Raw genomic sequence first — 16,597 nt, 5'->3', positions numbered from 1 at the left:
TATTCATTCCTCAGGTCCTTCTATTCTTATATCAAATAGGTATATAAAAAATTATACTTTAACTATATCTTAATATTCCACCAAAAATGCTTTCAATGAATTAAGTTTTATTGTTAGGTGCTAACTATTATAGAGGGTCAAATAAAATACCACTTAAATGTTGTTTATATGAAAACCTAAATAAATGTAGAGATACTGTGTTCATGGATAGGAAGGCTCAATATCATAAAAATGCCAATTTTTCTCAAAGTCTTTTATTAATTCAGTGATTCCAATAAAAATCCCAACCCAAGGAAAAATGTCAAATGACCCTTCTTTAATTAATTGAATGAGATGATTATGAAAAGCTAGGCTTAAGGTATTGATATTCCAGAATGAAGATAATTCAGAGAGCAAAAGAGCTTGAAAAGTAAGAAAAATTTTAGACTAAAAATTAATTATTTCAAATAAAATAATAAGATTGGAAAATAACATGTGTCAGAATATAGAGCGAAAAGATAAAAACATGAAACATGAAAGAAAAGTTCAGAGATTTAGAGAATCAACATAGGAGCTCTAAAATCTGACAACCTGGCATGCAAGAGAAAGAGATACTGGAAATTAGGAGAGAAGCCATTGACAAATAAATGATCAAAGAAAATTTTCCAGAGCTGAAAAAGAATACAAGCCTTCAGATTGTGCCCAACATAAGAAATGAACAAAGGCCCACACCAAGACTCACATATCACTATAAAATTTCAGAATACCATAGATGAAGAGAAACTCTTGTGAGTTCCCAAAGAGGAATGCAAGTCAGACTGGCCTTAGACATCTATTAAGCAACATTAAATACCAGAAAACAATGCTTTAATGACTTCCCATGATTTGTGAGGAAATTATTTTCAATTTAAAATTATTTAGCTGTCCACAGTAGGAACTGAGAGGGCACATAATAAACAGTTTCTGATATAAGATGCAGAAAGTTTATTTTCTATAATCCTGACTTACAAAATTACTTGATATTCTCCAGCGAATCAAGGAGGCAAACCAAGAATAAAGATGGCATGAAATTCAGTAAAAGTGGATCCAATGCAGAAGAGCAGTGAAAGAAAACTTCAGGATAATAGTTCCTTATCAGGCCTAGAGAACACCAGTCCAGATTAAAACCAGAGCACAAAAGACTTCAGGGGGAAGTTCTTCAGGATACAGAGGAGTCAACAGAAGAGAAAGTGTGAAAGGGAATTAGTAATATATTGAAAATTATTATTATAAAAGGCAAAAACACACTGAGAGAAAAGCAATAAGAAAGTTGTGATTAAAATATGAACTAAACTGAACTGTGTAAACATAAGATGAATGAAGTGTTAGAAATGAGAATTCATTTGAGGCTGATGTTAAGACTGTTCTCCTTGAATTGGCTAAGAGGTCACAAACATTCAGAGAAATTACCTTAGCATTCTGTGGCCCAGCATTAAACAATGTTTACAAAATAATAATAATGTAAACGCTATTTTTTAGCCCCTACATTTTAGAGCCAACCTATGGGTAGAGCATGGAAGACTTGGTTATTTCTGTAGGATCCTGTGAAAACTCCTAATAACCACAATGAGGTAAAAGTTAAAATAGTTGACGGATAATATAAACAGGTGACAAAAGTAGAAGGGTGGATGCGTGCTAATGCCAGTACCACCCATTACAAGCACTTAGAAGATACTACAGGAAGTAGAGGGACTAAAATATAAAAAGTTGAAGTACATTATATAAAGTTACTAAACTAATTTATAGGTATATAATAAAAATAATGAATGTATTAAAAGTGGGGTGAGAGTAGTGAAAGTAGACTAAGTCGTCCTCTTTCATAACAGAATCCAAGCTGTGTAATGCTGATAAATGAAAAGATGAAAACTTAGGATGATTCTGGCCAAATGATGGACTAAGCTAATGTGATAATTCTTCTGCTACAACACTTGGGAATTAAATATAAACTACTGCAAAATGAGAAAACAAAACAAAAACTAAGCTTATGTCTTTTGCAAAACACAGCTGAAGAATATATTTATTACGTTATGTAAGATTCTTTACTGTGTAAAGACTTATACAACAAATTACTCCTTGAATTTAGTCACAGGAAAATAGGAATTGAAAGCAATTTCCTTTTCCTTAGCTGGGATGCCTAGCAGCAGTCAAAGGAAAACCACACCAGTGGAAAACTTGTACAACCAAAGGATTTCCAAAGAGGAAAAAGACCCACTGAAGATAAGCTCAAAATAAAAAAATTTAAAAATTTGTGAAGATACCATCTACCATAAGCAAGAGCTAGAGGACACATCAGATAGAAGGTACAGGAGGTAATAAAGCAAAAATGCCATTCAAAAGGTATTTTTTAAAAAAAGGTTAAAATTACTAAAGAAATAAAAGAAAGGCTAGAAACCATAAAGAACAAAATATAAGTAAAAATGATCAGGCAGATTTGAAAAATATCAAATAGAACTTTGGAACATGAAAACTAGTTGGATGGATTAAATAGCAATTTGAGAGATAATTAGGAGCTTTGTGGCAGATTTCATCAAATTAGACTGGGGGTGAGTTGACTGAGAGATGACTGCTTATCATAAGTTCTGTACTTGAACTGTTGAGGGCATTTATTATTTTGAAAAACATTATTTAAAAATTAAGAATACTTGTGTGTTTTTAAATTAAAATTAACCAAAGACAGTATTCTATGTCATTTCATGCTCTGCATGTAAGGACTCATGTGAGAAATTACAATTTGAATTCATTCACAGGAAATTGGGAATCCAGAGCTTCTCTCCTTTTGCCTTAGTTGCAAGAATTCAAGAATAATTTCAGTGTTCAACAGTAAGTAGCTCACTCATCATATATGTCATTTTCTTCCTCATTTAAATAGTTTTTGAGTTATTTCTACTTTTTGCATTTTACATAAGTTTCTTTTTAAAACCCCTTGATATTCTTTTTGAAAGACAATGGGAGCAAGTCTATAAAATACTACATTAGATTCCAATAATTAAGAATTTGTTATCCCCCCCAAAAGATGAATTTTCCTTAGGTAAGTTTATATTGACTTAACTCTTCCTCTAAAGTATGTATATTCTTTAAAAGGTTTTCATTAGAGATTTGTAAACAGGTGTTAGAACTGATTTAACTTGGGTAAAACCTATAAATGTGGAGTTCCTCCAGCTGATATCAGGCAGAGACAAAGCAGGGAAATGCCTGGCCCAGCAGGCCCTGTGAGCTCACTAGGGCTCCTTGAACACAGTTTGCAAACCATTACTACAAATGATTTTCTGTTATTTGATTAAAAACTCAATTATTTAATTCAGTCTCGTTCTGACCATGGACATGAGTCAAAACACTACCAGAGAAAATTCCTTTAAAAAATAGAACTTTGGATTACTGTCTTTATAAGTGTAGACATATAAAGGGGAATTCAGTGAAGATAAGGGAGCCGAGAGAAAAGGTTAGGTAAAACTGAAGAAATTGTTATTTCAATCACAATTAATAGCATCTTTGCTGCTTCTCCTTAAAACCAAATAAAACAAAGCAATAGAAGCCTAACCACTGAAAATTCAGTAATAGTTTTAAAATTACCCTAAATCTTAAAGGCAATTAGATAAAAATCAAGTTATCAAATTTCATTTTCTCACATTGTGGAGACAAGGCAAATGTTAACATCTTGCGTACTGTTGAACTCTTTCACGATCTTGATTCTTTCCTCTGATTTTGTGCTTCCGTCGAGGCGGCGGTAATCGAGTCCCGAGGCCATGCAGTATTGCTGCAGCACATCGAGCAACTAGAGGAGAGGTCGGGGCGGGCAAAGGGGCTTCATGGTTTAATACGCTTCAGACCATTATCGAGAGAAAGTTTACTAGGTATTAATTACTGCTGCTCACAATTTCTTTCCTATAATTACAAGAGCAACAAATATTTTTCTGACTTCCGACCCATATATTTCATTATCTTGAAACTGACTTTAACCTTCAGCAACCTTTCTTTAAAAATAAATCAATCTTTAATTTTTAAAACTAAAACCAAATAAAAAGAAAACTATTGTCAAGTCATTTATGTAAACATATTTCACTTATTTATGTTCTTTTCTACATTTAAAAATCTCTTAAATCTCCTGAAGAACATCTTAATTATCAACAAAAACAACAGAAAATTAAGAATCTGTGCGTTTGCTATTTGACAGCGTCCCCGATGTAACCGAGATTTGTAAGTTGCCTCCCTCACTACCATTTCCTCCAGTGCATGTAAGACAGAAGACACGGCTGGATGCCTTGGATCTGAGGCTCCTGCTTCAGCGCTAAGGCTGGGCTGACCAAGAAGACAAACTCACCTTGGTGGAGAAGGAGAAGAGAAGAACTTTATCTTTGTTCCTCCTGCAGTGATTTAAAAGCTGCTGAAGGACCTGGAAATGAACCACAGGACTTCAGTGAGCCAGTTCCAGTGAAGAGAACCCTTTGTATCACTGTGCATCCCCCCTGAGATTTGTAAGGTGTGAGTTTGAATCCTGCTGTCAAATGACCGTTGGTGTCAAGAGAAGCATCTCGCACTGTCTGCGTGTGAATGTCACAGCCTTCCTTCTAGGGGTTTCGGTCGCCATCACAGGGCGGGGTGTTGTTAGGAGCCTAAGCTGACCTGGGTCCTTCTCTGCCCGAGATGCGCAGGCTTAGTATAGAATATATCTGACCCATGTTTGCATGTCAAGCATTTGTTCTTTTTCTGCCTCTGCTTTCTTGTAAAATTATAAACCCCATCAAATCCTCTATTAGGTAAATATTTTTAAGCAATGCAGCTTTAGTACTCTCCTCCCCAAAGAATGTAGTTAGTAGTTTGAAATTTTCTCATTTTGGTAGTAGAGGCCATAACTGCCATTGTATTACTAATAATGCAACATGAAATGGAAGGTGCCTAACTGCTTAAAGAAACAAACCCAGCCATCACACTGTAACTTTGGGCAAATGCAGAAACAGAGGCATGAGAGGTGGCACAGGCACGAGTGGGCCCAGTCCACGTGAGTGAAGACAAGGAATCAGGCACGCGTGTCCTGCATTTTCACTGCACATTTGCTGCTGAGCATGTGTTTCTCTCTTACCTAACTTTGGTTTTCTTCGCTTGTATTCAAAGTAACTTTCTTGTGCCCTGCGTTTTCAGGTGTCTAAAATGTTAAGATCTGCACCAAGGAAAGCGACTAACACTGGGCTTTTTAAAAGCTGTGCTTGAGAACGTTTTCCCTGAGTGTGCTGAGGCCTCAAGGAGCCTGATTTTCAGCGAGAGGTGTGCAGTGTTTCACTTGGTTTTTATTTCATATCTTCATTAAATGCGAATATGCAATATTGTTCACTTAGAATGGGGAAAGTTCAAAATTGTGTTTTCCTTTTAACTATGTGATTCCCAGAGCCTCAGTTCCCTGAAATGTGGGGAGGGGAAGCTCTGGAATTACAGCAAGATTTTTGTTCCATTAGCACATATTGCATCATTACCATTTTTAATGGTATGAGTTTTATAGCGTCTGTGTATGTTTGCAAACATTAAGTTATTACATATTTTCAAATCAGCATTTTTCAGCCTAAATTTTATATATTTGCAAATATATATTTTTAATAAAAGTTCAAAACCAAGTTTTAGCACCTAAAAAATATGTACACTTTGTACATATAAACATCACTTGAGAATTTCTTTAAAAGTGCTTTTATATAACATAACCTGTCAGCCTTCCTTCATTTTTGGAGGTCAGAGAAATAAAGTATTAGATGTTCTATGAAATGTCATTCACCATCACATTGTAAAAAACGAGGTGAAGTGCCCAAGGACTTTTATTTCACCTCATCTTGCTTTGATCAAAAGGAAGCACTTTAGATTATGAGACACATTTAAATGGAATAGTTTAATTTCTAAAATACACTTTCTTTATACCTACAATATGGTCAGAAACTAAATTATGGGGCAGCATTACTTTTAGGAAGTATTTAAATTTTCCCTAGATAGATGCAATGAAATGTGTTTAATTATATCTAGGTTCTAGAAGTCTTGATATTTATTTTCTTAAAATAATCAGTCAGATATATACTCTTCTCATTTTCTCCTCTCTGTTTCTCGATTTACAGTAAGCCCTGACTTCCAGATTTGATTTTGATCTCAAAATGCCAATAATCTGCCCCTATACACAGTGCTTTTATGGAGGAAGCAAATAATCTAAAGCCTATTTATAATACTAATACTATTATTTTAAAAGCAGGCATTTCCACATCTGACAATGATAGCTCTAGAACACTGTGGAAAAGCAACCCACAAAGGAAAGAAAAGGAACTTACTGAACAAAGTCTAAGGTTTTTCTGGAACTCTGCAATAAACACTTAGTAATTTTATTTATTCAACTGTAAACATTTAAACCTTTAAATTAAAAATTATACTCAGTATAACACTCTTTTAATATTTGAGCAAGAGAAGACATTGTCCTAACTCTGACCTCTACCCTGCAATCCCTCAAAAAAAGCTATGAAATTAAAACAAAAATCTACTCAGATAACCAATCAAATGTTGAGTAAAAATGTAACAGATCAGGTAAAATTATTTTAAAACCTGGAGAACACATAAAGTAGTTTTATTGACATTAGCTTTATTTTTTTATAAAATAAATGATCCTACATAAAGTATACGCATTTAATTTCACATACTACATTAACTTTAAAGATTAATACTTTATTTTTTAGAGCAACGAATTGAGTAGAATATGCAGAGAACTCCCATAGACTCCCTTTTCCACCCACTCCCATCCCTCCCTACACGGCTTCCTTTGTTAACATTTTACATTAGGGTGGTGCATTTACAACAACTGATGAATGAACACTGATAAATTATCATCAACTAAAGTTTATAGTTCACATTAGGGTTCACTCATTGTGTTGTACAGGTCTATGGATTTTAACAAAGGTATAATGCCATGTATCCACTATCACAGTATGACACAGAATAGTTGCACTACCCTAAAATTTCCCTGTGCCCTATCTACCCCTCCTTCCCTGCAAGCCTGTGGCAACCACTGATCATTTCACTCTCTTAATAGTTTCGCCTTTTCCAGAATGCCACATGTAGTCTTTTCTGACTGGCTTCTTTCACTTAGCAACATGCATTTAAGATGCCTCTGTGTCTTTTCATAACTTGATCATTTATTTCTATTGTTAAATAATGCTCCATTGTCTGGACAGATCACAGTCTGCTTATCCATGTACCTACTGAAGGACATCTTTATTGATTCCAAGTTCTGGCAATTATGAATAAAGTTGCCACAAGCATCTGTATGCAGGCTCTTGTGTGAACATAAGTTTTTAACGCATTTGAGTAAACACCAATAAGTGTGATTGCTGGATCGTATGGTAAGAGTACAATTAGCTTTATTAGAAAATGCAAACTGTCTTCCAAAGTGGCTGTACCATTTGGCATTCTCATCAGCAACAAATGAGTTCCTATTGTTCCATACCCTTGCTAGCATTTGGTGTTGGGCTTAGCCATTCAAACAGGTATGTAGTAGTATCTCATTGTTTTAATTTGTCATTCCCTAATGACATATGATGGTGATCATCTTTCCATCTGCTTATTTGCCATCTGTATATCTTCTGTGTGAGGTATCTGTTCAGGTCTTTTGCTCTTTTTTAAATTGAACTGTTTGTTTTCTTATGGTTGAGTTTTAAGAGTTCTTTGTATGTTTTAGACACCAGCCTCTTATTGTTTTGCAAATATTTTCTCCTGGTCTGTAGCTTGACTTATTCTCTTAAAACAGGAATATTTAAAATATATCTTTATTGATTTCAGAGAGAGGAAAGGAGAGGGAGAGAGAGAGAGAAACATCAATGATGAGAGAGTCATTGATCGGCTGCTCTTGCACACCCCTGACTGGGGATGGAGCCCACAACCCGGGCATGTGCCCTGACCGGGAATCAAACCCTGATTGCCTGGATCCTAGGTTGATGCTCAACCGCTCAGCCATGCCCGGCCAGGCAAAACAGGAACATTTTAAATCAAGGATATTTTGCACAGAAATCCATTCTGATTGTTTGGGGTAGTACAGTATCATAACTATTGCATTTTCAGGTATTCTTGAATATCTTACAGTAAAAACAAAAACAAGTAATAAGAAAAGCGAATACTTTTGGGCTGGAGATCTTTATTAGGTTGTTCAAAAAATAAAAAACACTCATTAACTAAATGAATAACTATAAACTAATATCCCTTATTAGAAATTTCAGAAATGGCAGTGTAGTCACTATAGGTTGGAGTCTTAACAATACAGACCCAATGCTTTATCACTCATCCTTCACAGACCAGGGCAACCCACCTAAAAAGGAATATTAAATTTGGGGACGTTCACAGCTAAGGAATCTTGGATCTAAATTTACTCAAATTAGTGAGGCATAGAGATTAATGTGACCCTTGTATGATTCCAGCAGCATTAAACTGGGTTTCCTAGTTTTTTTCCCCCCACCTCCCACAGTAAGTGGCTTTGTGGCATTTCCCAAGGGAAAGAAAAATGAGGATTATTATCAAGGAAATGAGTGCAACTTGTGACCATCCCCCTGAAGAGTAGTTGAGGTCAACAAAGACACTTACACTTAAGAGAAAGAGCTGGACTTCATGAGTGTAGCTCTGAGACTATGAAGGGCACAGTCGGCATTATGCCCACAAATAAATTGCACCTGTAGGCTAACCTATAACAAGAGAAACAGAACTAGGATCTTTTATCACCTGGATTAAAGAAGTACATGCAACTTGGAGTTCTAAACTCCACAGTCAATAATTCCATAATAAGCCTATAGATTTTCTATCACTAAATCACCACATGATGTTGCTAATCAAATGATGAGACACAGCCTTAAAAATATAACCCTAGTTTATTATGAAAGGTCTCTGATTTGTTGGTGCTCTCTCACAAAACAAATCAATTACATACTTCCTTCACATATAAAGACACCTAGCCTCCAGCAACAATTTTTATGCTTGCTTTTACACTTTAAAAATCTTAATAAAATATAAATGCAATAATTATCTTAATCAGACACTATTATTCCTAAATATAAACTCTAATTAACAGTATGTTTTAAATCATATATTTAATGATTATATATGAATATAAAGTGCAGAGCTATAAAATTTCATTTAATTTCAAAAGTGGAAACTTTTTAGTAAAAAGTCACAATGAATAAAATTTAAATAAATAGTAATAGATAGTGCAGTTTTCAATGGAGACCATGATTTCTGGAAATATTCTATTGGCTTAAGTTATGGGATAATTAGTACTCAGTTCTAAATTAACAGGGCTTTTTATATTTTTTAATTTAAAATAACAAAAGTCAATAAAATGGATGAGAAAAATAGATTTACCATTGTTAGAAAATCTGTTTATATTTGAAATATGTTATAATTAATCAGAGAATATTCTCACCAGAACCAACGTATATATGTGTGTGTGTATATATATATTTTAAGATTTTTTTATTGATTTTTAGAGAGAGAGAGAAGGGAGAGGGGGAGAGAGAGATAGAAACATCGCTGTGAGACTGAAACACTGATTGGCTGCCTCCTGCATGCCTCCCTACCAGAGACAGAGGCTGCAAACCGGGCATGTGCCCTGCCCGGGAATCCAATCAGCAACCTTTCAGTGTATGGGACAACACCCAATCCACTGAGCCACACTGGCTAGGGCCAAACATACTTACTTTAAAAATACATAACTCTCAACAAAGTAGGTATGGAGGGAACATACCTCAACATAATAGAGCCCATATTTAACAATCCCACAGCCAACATGCTCAATGGTGAAAAACAGAAAGCTTGTCCTCTAAAATCAGAGATAAGACAAGAATGCCCAGTCTTGCCACTTTTATTCAACATAACACTGAAAGTCCTATGCGATTAGGGAAGGAAGGAAGGGAAGAAGGGGGAGGGGGAGGGAGGGAGAAGAAAAAGAATAAAAAGCATCCAAATCAGAAAAAAGTAAAACTGCCTCTACTTGTAGATTATACATTATATATAGAAAAACCCTGAAGACTCCACAAAAACAAAAACAAAACTGTTAGAACTAATAAACAAATTCAGTATACAGGGGTGGGCAAAAGTAGTTTACAGTTGTTCATATGGATAATAATTCAGGAATAAACTCTTTCTCGCACTCACAGCTATAAGCCTACTTTTGCCCCACACTGTAGTTGCAGGATACAAAGTAAATATACAAAAATCAGTTGCATTTCTATACACTAATTAGGAACTATCAGAAAAAGAAATTAAGAAGACAATCCCATTTACAACTGTATCAAAAATAATAAAATACCTAGGAATAAATTAACCAAGGAGATGAAAGACCTATACACTGAAAACTTTAAGGCACTGATGCAAGAAATTGAAGAAGACACGAATAAAAGGAGAGCTACTCTGTGCTCATGGATTAAATTAATATTGCTAAAATGTTCATATTACCTAAAGCTATCTGTAGATTCAATGCAACCCCTATCAAAATCCCAATGGCATTTTTCTCAGAAATATAACAAACAATCCTAACATTTTAATGGAACCACAAAAGACCTGAAATAGCCACAGCAATCTTGAGAAAGAAAAACAAAGCTGAAGGCATAACATGTCCTGATTTCAAACTATATTACAAAGTGATAGTAATCAAAAGAGTACAGTATTGACATATAAACAGACACAGATCAATGGAACAGAACAGAGAGCCCAGAAATGAAACCATACATATATGGTCAATTAATCTGCAACAAAGGAGGCAAGAATTTACAATGCTGAAAAGACAGCCTCTTCAATAAATGGTGTTAAGGAAACTAGACAGTCACATGCAAAAGAATGAGACCCATCTCAAAAAGACATCAGCACCCCATGTTCACCGCAGCATTATTTACAACACCAAGACATGGAAACAACGCAAATGTCAATGCATGAATGGACAAAGAAGATGTGATATAGATAGAGAGATAGATAGACAAATAGATGATAAATGCAATATTATTCAGCCATAAAAAAAGAAGGAAATCCTGCCACTTGCGACAACATGGATAGGCCTTGAGGGAATTATGTGAAGTGAAATAAGTCAGGCAAAGGCAAATACTGTGGACTCTTAAAGCAAAACAAAATACCAAAGTCGTAGGTACAGAGAACAGATTAGCGGTTGCCAGAGGCAGGGGGTGGGGGACAAGTGAAATACGTGAGGTAGTCAAAAGGTACAAGCTTCCATAAGATAACAAGTCCTGGGGATATAGTGTACAGCACGGTGGCTGTAGTTAACAATACCATATTGTGTATTTAAAAGGGAGCAGATCTTAAAGTTTTTATCACAAGAAAAAAAAATTGTAACTATGTGAAGTGATGGATGTTAACTAGGCTTATTGTGGTGTGGGAATCATTTCAAAATATTTGCATGTATCAAATCATTATGTTGCATACTTAAACTAATACAATGTTATATGTCAATTATAGCTCAGTAAGAAAAAATACACTCACAAGGTATTAAGGTACTCTTCCTAGTTTACATTTTATACCATTGCATTTAGAGGTCTGGGCAAACTAAACTATGGTGAACTTATGCAGACTAACTGCTAAAAATATTTCCAGGATTTCAAAGGAAAAAACACTACCTTGAATTACTTCCTTTTTATTTTTATTTTTTTGCCAAAAGATTAAAACATAAAGTTGGAAATCATTCTGTAAAAACCTCTGAATCCATAAATAAAGATTTTTGACAGTTCTTAAAGGGTTAAACAATTGAATTCTGCTATGAGGAGGCTAGAAACTGTATTTCATGCAGCCGTGACAGGCAATGCCCAGAGGCCTGGGTCATGGTTGGGAAACCTAGCCTTACTTTTCAGACCCTTCCCTCAGTAATTCATCACCAAGAGCACACCTACAGGTCAGTTTCCCAGTGTACAACAACTGCTCCCTTGCACAAATGACATATAACAACCTTGTAAGCTAGGATGGCAGGAAAAAACAAGAGACAGAAAATTCAGTCTAGACACAGAGGCCTAGAAAACTCAGAGTTCTCATAGAGAACCCAGAGAACTCTTCAAGAAGTTTCTCTAATTCTGAGAGCCTACCTATCCCCATCCTCCCACGTGGCATTAGCATTTATATACCTGGTAAATTATCTCCTTAAAAATTTGAAGACAAATAATTACACATGTAGCAACAGCACACATTTTCAAGAGGATATGAATCCAATACAATGGGAAAGTTTGAAGTATATTTCATATAACTACTTCTAATTGAGAACCCACCAGATGCAGGTTCCTAGTGAGCTAGTAAATGCAGACAGCTAGACCATTGGGCTACCGTCTCTTCCGAACGTTTGGGATCTGTTCTGATTCGCTGGTGTCCCTGCCATACCATTTAATAAATATTTTGTATATCATCCTTATGCGTATGCAAACTGAAAGAAGAGCACTTACCTTCATTTTTCCACTGTATTTTGGGTCAGAAAGTGTTTCAAAGGCTGCATTTTTGCTTTTCTGCACAAAATCTGGGAATCTGGAAAATACCTGGTCACATATCCTTTTGATGAGTGTTTCCTTAAAAAAAAGAGGTAGATGAAGAGAAATGTCAACTTAACACATTTAAAGCTGTATGAATTGAATACAAAAATTTTTAGAAGAGTTATTTTAACTTGTTTAAATTTTCTCACTTTGATTAAATATACTTCTTTGATGTGTAAATTAAAAAATGAGCAAGCCAGTTTCCTCTTAAATTTCATACAAATATAACTTGAAGATATTTGGTTAGGAAATTTCATATCAAATATAAAATATTTATACCAGATAGCATCACAAAGGCATTTTAAAAGGCGACCCACACCTGTTGTTTGGAGGTGCTGGCAGCCTGCAGTAGCGAGACGTGGTTAGCTGCCTTCTGAAGGACCGCGAGGTAACTGAAATACAAGGTTTTCACTGTTTCACCATGTGAGTTGGTCTGCAACCAGAGAAATACAGAAAATGAAAACAAGCGAAGGACTAACATGACTATGTAACTACTTATATCACAAAAGTATCACTTGCAATAATATTTTTGGGTTACTGCTGGCACAATACATTCTGAGAAAATGATGGTCAGCTGTTTACACACATATCCATGAATCGCTAACGTGGAATCACACTTTTGGTGAGCCACAGCACAGAGATGTTTTTAACCAAAGCGGGGAGAGTATCCTCACTCCAGGAAGTGTTCATCCCCCTGCTACAGCCATGGGAATGCTGCCACAGGGGCTCCTGGTAATGAAACTGCACGGTGGGGCGGCAGTGCTGTGTAGACGCCTTTACTCTCGCCTCTCATTTATATTCCAGCGTTTCCTAGGAACCTGCGCTATGCAAAAAACTGAAGTGGTTAAAAACAGCAAAATAAATGAGAGATACAATAAATATCCACCTAGATAAATATTTATGTGCGGTCCCTCTGTGTATGAAGCTGTATGACAGGTAACTTGATAATAAAATAGAGGTGAAAATGGGGCAGGAAATATAGATAGAAGGTAAAAAATAATTGTTTCTAAATAAAAATAGAACACTTTCTATATTGTGCACAGTTTCTATGAAGATAACACTACATCTCACATCAGAATGAGACTGTAAGCCTGTGATGAGAGAATAAGTTGACTCTTAGTCGATAATGAGACTTCCTGAAAATGCAGGATATCAAATTGAATCTACTTTCAAAAACTAGTTTTTTAAAAATATATTTGGATCTTGTATTTTGCTGTGATTATCTGATATTGTAGAAATTTTTAAAAACTATCCCTTTTTATTAACTTACGACCTCTAAAGTACAGAAAAGTCTGAGGAAAACTGCTACTTACAATAGAGCACTATGGAATCAAAGCAGGACAGCAAAGATCTCAGAGTGAAACGCTTGCCTTGTAACAGCAGTTTCTCCTCTTTCGGCCACTGCTGCAGGTACAGGGCTCAGAAGATTTAAGTATCAAAGCCACATCTTCAGACTCTAACACCGTTTGGTAGACAGCTTTCTGAAAGTCTGTCAGGGAACAGTAGACCATCTGCCAAGAAGAGCACAAGGTAATTATTAGTATTTTTCCTATAGCAGCAACAATCACAATGCACATCAAAATTCATAGGTTGCAATGGTGAAAACTGAGCATAAACTAAGCTGTTTTTCTTCTAGATACATGATTATGACAATTTCTCCCAATTCTCCTATGTTCTTTGCCAGCACCCTACTGAAAACTATACAAATTACAACTAGATTTTCAAATAAATCTCCAAGTAATTTTTTAATTAAAAGGAATCAAAATATGAAAAAAATAACTTATGAGATTTCCTTATGTAGGGTGGGGCAAAAGTAGGTTTACAGTTGTGACGACACGACATACAGAGTTTATTCTTGTGTTATTTATTAATTATTGTATTATTTTCCATATGAACAACTGTAAACCTACTTTTGCCTCACCCTGTATATTTCTCACAATTGTGGATGTTTTCAGGGTTCCACATTATTAGTCTATCATTCAAATAAATGATTAAAATTTAGGTCAATAAAAAACTAGATAGGAAACAATAAAAAATTTTAGAACAATGGTATGAATTATAATTACTGAATTATACTTGGACAACTTAGAAAAATATCAAAAACCCCTATTACTAAAAACAAGCTAAAGTATTTGTATTTAATATCTTCCTATAAATTCCTAAAATTAGTAATGATAAGAGTTAAGTAAATACCCAAAAGAGCAACTACAATTTGGTATTTTGTGCCCAAATTCAAAAAGAGAAAAAAATGATAAAATAAAGCCACAAATTACTGGATACAATTTACCTTATATTTCCAGTAGCACTGTAAATTGGTAAAATTCTTCTAGCTATAGGTGTATGTAACTAGGGTCATAAAACTAAATATACGCAAAATAGGACTTTGATCAATATGAGGAAAAGCCATTTATTTATAAGTACTTAGATGTGTATATCACTACAATAGAATATTACTGTCAAAAAAAAAAAAAAAGACAAATGTGCATCGAGCAAAAACAGGTATGTCTGTATAAAATAATGCTAGATTTAAAAAATATAAACATAAAATATGAGCTATATCTTGACTCTGCTTGAATACAAAAGTACATGTAAGAATAAAAAGAGAATATAGAAAGAAGATGGGTCGATGATGAAGGTATGGAGGGAAATTTGAGTTATTACTATTTTTTCCCAGCTTTACTGAGATATAGTTGACATAAACACTGTGTAAGCTTAAGGTGCACAGCATAAGAATTTCATACATATTCATATATAACCACAACAATAAAGTTAGTTAACACATCCATTACTTCACATAATGACATTTTAATTTTTTTGTGATGAAAACAATTAAAATCTATTCTCTGGGCAACTTTCGAGTATTTTATTGTTGAGTTGGTATTATTACAACATGTAGTAACATTTACTGAACACTTCTTACATGTTACACATTTTAGAGCAACCATATGAGGCAGGCACTGTTATCATCACTCCCGTATAACATAAAGAAACCAAGGTTTGAGAGACTCAGCAAATTGCTCAAGTTCATAAAACTCATAAATTGGGGAGCAAGGATTCAAACCTGTGATATTTAATTTCAGAGTACAATCTCTAAACTTCTATGTGCAACTTTCTTTTAATATTTTTATGGTTTGTTGTCCCTACTAGATAGACAATTAAATAATATACATTAAATTACACAAAACATTCTTAAAAAGTGGAGGTACATGAATTAAATTAAATAATATTTGCTTTAGATTAAAAAAAGTCAAATGTCATATCAGTTTCCCTAACTTGCAGATCAGTGTCATTATTCCTTTCAAATTCATCATTTTAAAGTAATAATCAATGGGATATCCAAAGACTAGAAGGTATTTTTTTATCCTCACACCTAAGGATATTTTTTCCATTGCTTTTCAGAAGGAGTGGAAGGGAGAGAGAGAGAGAGGAAGAGAGAGAGAGGAAGAGAGAGAAAGACTGACGTGAGGAAGGCACATCGATTGGCTGCCTCCTGTACGCTCCCTCGAGCCTGCACCCAAGGTACGTGCCTTTGACCAGGAATCCAACCCTTGACCCTTCAGTCCACGGCCAATGCTCTAACCACTGAGCCAAACCAGCTAGGGTGACTAGAGGATATTTGATAGGACTGCCCTCATTTGGGGCACCATTAATTAGATTTAATTCACAGTAATTTATAGAACCTTTATTCCATCGCCTGAGCTAGAAGAACCACACAATTTAAAACTATAAAAGAAAACTACTATTATTTAAAAAAAAAAAAAAATCCTCCTAAGGTCAACTCCTTAAATTTTCTTAAACATTTAATAGAACTTAATTGTAATTTTCCTAAAAAGTTGTAAAATTAGGTTAGTTGTGTCACTGAAAATAGCATTCTATAAGAAATAAATCTATCACAACAAAAAGTGTTTAGTCATTTTGGACCTGTACTTAGAGTTAAGGTACCAAAGAATTTACTGAGTTGTAGATAGTAGAGAATGTAGAAACTACAAAATATGAACAGAAAACACATTAGGAAGAGAGGCTCTTCTTTCTTCACTGAGGAAGAATTATATAATAAGTATTTT

The 16,597-nt window shown here is 34.7% G+C and overlaps 1 protein-coding gene across 1 annotated transcript in view; it reads right to left on the bottom strand.

Moving 5' to 3' along the window:
- The window catches only part of ERCC6L2 (ERCC excision repair 6 like 2), a 107,601-nt gene that overhangs the window by 61,863 nt on the left and 29,141 nt on the right, over nucleotides 1-16,597 (bottom strand). The window contains exons 7-11 of the mRNA XM_081152008.1: nucleotides 13,904-14,044; nucleotides 12,853-12,966; nucleotides 12,450-12,569; nucleotides 4,337-4,408; nucleotides 3,645-3,790 (exon numbers count right to left, since the gene is read on the bottom strand). Coding sequence (XP_081008134.1) covers nucleotides 3,645-3,790; nucleotides 4,337-4,408; nucleotides 12,450-12,569; nucleotides 12,853-12,966; nucleotides 13,904-14,044 — 593 coding nt within the window. The remainder of the gene's footprint in view (nucleotides 1-3,644; nucleotides 3,791-4,336; nucleotides 4,409-12,449; nucleotides 12,570-12,852; nucleotides 12,967-13,903; nucleotides 14,045-16,597) is intronic.

The sequence above is a fragment of the Miniopterus schreibersii genome (assembly GCF_964146895.1).
Source record: "Miniopterus schreibersii genome assembly, chromosome: 11".
Classification (NCBI taxonomy): Eukaryota; Metazoa; Chordata; class Mammalia; order Chiroptera; family Miniopteridae; genus Miniopterus; species Miniopterus schreibersii.
The sequence above is the reverse complement of the archived record's forward strand: the minus strand, read 5'-3'. Positions and strand labels throughout refer to the sequence as shown.